The 4,040-nt window shown below is 42.2% G+C and overlaps 1 protein-coding gene across 1 annotated transcript in view; it reads right to left on the reverse strand.

The window, feature by feature from the left end:
• The window catches only part of LOC101860057 (sortilin), a gene marked incomplete in the record, with an annotated part of 30,054 nt that overhangs the window by 19,298 nt on the left and 6,716 nt on the right, over positions 1 to 4,040 (reverse strand). Inside the window, 2 exon segments of the mRNA XM_013089651.2 lie at positions 41 to 223; positions 1,089 to 1,191. Of these exon segments, the coding sequence (XP_012945105.2) occupies positions 41 to 223; positions 1,089 to 1,191 (286 nt within the window).

A 4,040-nucleotide genomic window follows, 5' to 3' on the forward strand; every position in this document is an offset into this window, starting at 1 on the left:
CCGTTCTCCTCCACTCTCCCTCTCACCCCCACCCCCTCACCTTCCTGTCATTCGAGGTGACCATCACGTAGTCCTCATAATCCGATTCAGGATGGAACTCCAACTGCTCGTCGATGGCGGTGAGCTTCTGGCCTTCGTCGTCGTGGACCAGGTCGCTCTTGTGCCACTTCTCCCCGCCGTCCTCCGTCACGTACAGGAAGTGCTCATAGCCGATCAGGTACACCTGCAAACACACGCGACACACAACCATGACAGGATTTTCAAAAACCTTTTTTCAAACACATGCAACACAACAAGCAACATAGGACTTTCAAAAATCTTTTTTCAAATATACACAAGACGCAACTCACAACCATGACTGGATTTTCAAAAATCTTTTTTCAAACACACGCAGCGTACAACCATGACAGGATTTTTACAAATCTCTTTTCAAACACACCTGACAAGGAAGTATTACTGAATTTTTTAAAAATCTTTTCTCAAACACACGCAGTGGGCTCTCGTGGCCAAGAGTTTAAGGTGTTCGCTTCCCATTCAAAGGTCTCGTGTTAGAATTCAGGTAGCGACAGACAAATTTTCTTCTAGAAAATTCTCCTTTCCTGCTCTCTAGCAATGTTCTGTCGTCTGCTTTCGTCTCCACTTTCTGCCTCCACCCCCCTCACCTCCTTTGCCCCCTCCTCTGGGCTCCTGACTCTTTCTGCAGCCTTTTTACTGTTACTTCTTCGCTCCTTCTTACTGCTGTCTTTCAGCCACACCCCTGATCTTCTGATAGGAAAGACTACACCTTGCCTTCTTGGACAAGAGTGAAAAATCTTTGAGGTTCCATGTGCAAGTTGTACACGTTAGAGATCCCTTGGTGGTTTAAAATCGATAAGAGTAGGCTTCGGCCGCCACCTGGGCAACATTCAAAATTTCCTACCTACTGAAAATGTTTGATGTGTCCCACGCACTCATGACCTTATGGAGACGAAAGCAGACAACAGAACATTGCTTGAGAGCACCTCAGCAACAACCAATCTTGTTTTCTTCTGCGGAGAGAGAGAGAGAGAGAGAGAGAGAGAGAGAGAGAGAGAGAGAGAGAGACTGACCTTCTTGGGGTTGTGCGGATTCCTCTGCAGGCCGTCGCTCTGTCGGAAGATGTTGTTGTCCACATGATCGTTCCAGTTCTTCCAGCTGCGCCCATTGTCGGTGCTGGCCACGTACACACAAGGCAAAGTATTATAGTATTATAGAAACATGATAAAACATCTTTCTCATTATAATATGATGTTTTAGTAAGTAAAAGTTTTGCCGCACTTGCTTTGTTTGAGGATAGAGAAGCACATCAAGACAATAATGATCTTTTAGAGCTGGGAAAAATATAACACAGACAGACAAACAGACAGACAGACAGACAGATACCCCCCGGAGCAGTGCCACTGACTGAAGTGTCTCTAGGCCATTTCCAAAGGGGAACATTTCTCTTTCTTATTATGCACAGTAGAATTGTAAATGAGCTGATTCAACAGTGCCTGAACTACAACAGGGAACTGCTGCTTTTTCTTTCCTCATCCTTACTATCGTCATTTTCCCTCTACTTCTTTTGTATGTTTGTCACTCTCTGGTGACCCGCTATTTCCGGGATGCCTTGATAGTCGAAGCAGACTTTGTGCTGTTGAAGCTACAGTGGTGAGCAGAGTAAGCCTGATACCCTGTGAGGACTTCTCTGTTGACATCCACCCCTTGGCGCTCATATGACCTTATGCAGTTGCGAGCACCGTAAAACCTCTACCAAAACAAAACAAACAGAAACAACAGAAGGAAAGGAAAGAAGTAGGACCTACCAGTGGCGCCCTCCAACCACCCGCATGGCACTTCAACGCAAATAGATCATACAAGTGCCGAAGATCAGAGGTGTTACAAGACTGTATTTTAGTTTTAGTAAGTGTTTTACGGCACTTGCAGCACAATAAAGTCATATATAAGTGCCGAAGATTACTACAAGAAAGTAACAAACACAAAAAAAAAGACCAAAAAAAAGAAGGACGCAAGAAAAAGAAGGAGAAGAGATAAGGAGGATAGATGTTTGATAGGAAAGAAGGAGCAAACCACACCGGGGCACCCACCAACCACCCACTACTAGAGTGTAACATACAAAAAAATAAAGAAAAGAAGCAGAGATAAGGACGATAGATATTTGAAAAGAATTTAATGAGCAAACCAAACGAGAGAACCCACAATCCACCCACTGATATCCTTAATACATGAGAACTGAACTTCCTAGGAAAGTCTGCAGTCTGCAACACTTTAAACCAAGTGACTTTTGGTTAGGACTTAAAACCGAACAACAATTATTTGGTTTTCTTTAGTTTTAGTAAGGTTTTACAGCGCTCGCGACTGCATCAGGTCATATCAGCACCAAGGGGTAGATGTCAACAGAGAGGTCCAAACGGGGAATCAGGCTTACTACTCTGCTACTCTTTTCTAGCCTCAACACCAAAAAGTCTGCTTCGACTGTCAAGGCACCCCGGAAATAGCGGGTCGCAAGAGAGTGACAAACATGCAAAAGAAGTAGAGGAAAAATGACAATAGTAAGGATGACGAAAGAAAAAGCAGCAGTTCCCCCTGTGTTGTTTCAGCACAGTATGAACATGACATTGATAAATCAGCCCATTTACAATTCTGTAGTGCATAAGAACATGTTAATATCCTCCCTTTCGGAAAGGCCTTAAGACACTTCAGTCCGTAGCACTGCCCTGGTGGGGGGGTGAGACAGTTATTTAGAATGGTAGTTTGCACTAAAACTGATGATACATTTGGACAAAAACAATATAATTTATTAATGTGCATAAGCAACAAACTCCAGTCTCATAGAGAAAACACACATTTCTAAATTCTTGAAATGGACAGAAAACAAGAGCCCCACAACACATAAAACACAGGACAGCAAAGATACGCAATACAAAAGATCATGGTGGGTTACAATATGCCTTGCAGATCACAATAACCAATAAGTACCTTCATATGTGTGGCGTGCTGACAAAATGAGTTACTTCTCGCAGCCCACTGAAGGAGATATTGGCACAAAATCAACACCGAGGTCAAATTAGTAGTTCTTCTATTGATGCTCTACTTTTATGTATAACATGCCTCTTATTATTTCATACTTATAAATTGTAAAACTTCGCTTATAAGCATGATGTTTCTACTTCCATAAGGCTTGAATCCGAGAAGTAACTAATTTTGTCAGCACACTTCACATATGATGATTCATATCTCTATTTTCAGCAATATTAAGGCTTCCTTTTTATTTCTTTTTTCAAATAATATTTTCAGCATCATCATCATGTGAGCTTCTCAGAGAACAACTTCCAACTCGTTTCGTGAAGAATTTTATGTCACTTGCAACACAAACAGACCATAAGTTTTTACGTTTTAGTAAGTGTTTTACAGCACTTGCAAGACAATTAGGTTATATAAGTGCGGGAGACTAGAAGTGTTATAAGAGAGTAACAAAAAAAGAAGGAGAAGAGATAAGGACGATAGATGTTCCATAGGAAAAAAGGAGAAGAGATAAGGACGATAGATGTTTGATAGGAAAAAAGAAGGAGAAGAGATAAGGACGATAGATGTTTGATAGGAAAAAAGAAGGAGAAGAGATAAGGACGATAGATGTTTGATAGGAAAAAAGGAGCAAACCACACCAGAGCACCAGCTAACCACCCACAAACAGACCATAAGATTAAGGATGCTGCAAGAAAGTAGCATATACCAAAAAAAAGGAGGAGAGAGAAAGATGATAGACGTTTGATGGGAAAGAAGGAGCAAACCACACCAGAGCACCCGCTTGCCACCCTCCCTCCAACTGTAGTAGTAGTAGTATGGGGTTTTACGGCGCTCGCAACTGCTAAGGTCATATGAGCGTGCTTCTCCAACTGTAACAAAAACTGCGGGCTGGTGAAGTCATTTGACTTCCTTTTCCCCTTTCACACAAGCAGAGGTGATTGAACTTTTGCTTCTTATCAGCGGACAAGTGAAGTGTGTGTGTGTGTGTGTGTGTG

Source organism: Aplysia californica, unplaced genomic scaffold (genome assembly GCF_000002075.1).
Source record: "Aplysia californica isolate F4 #8 unplaced genomic scaffold, AplCal3.0 scaffold01008, whole genome shotgun sequence".
Lineage (NCBI taxonomy): Eukaryota > Metazoa > Mollusca > Gastropoda > Aplysiida > Aplysiidae > Aplysia > Aplysia californica.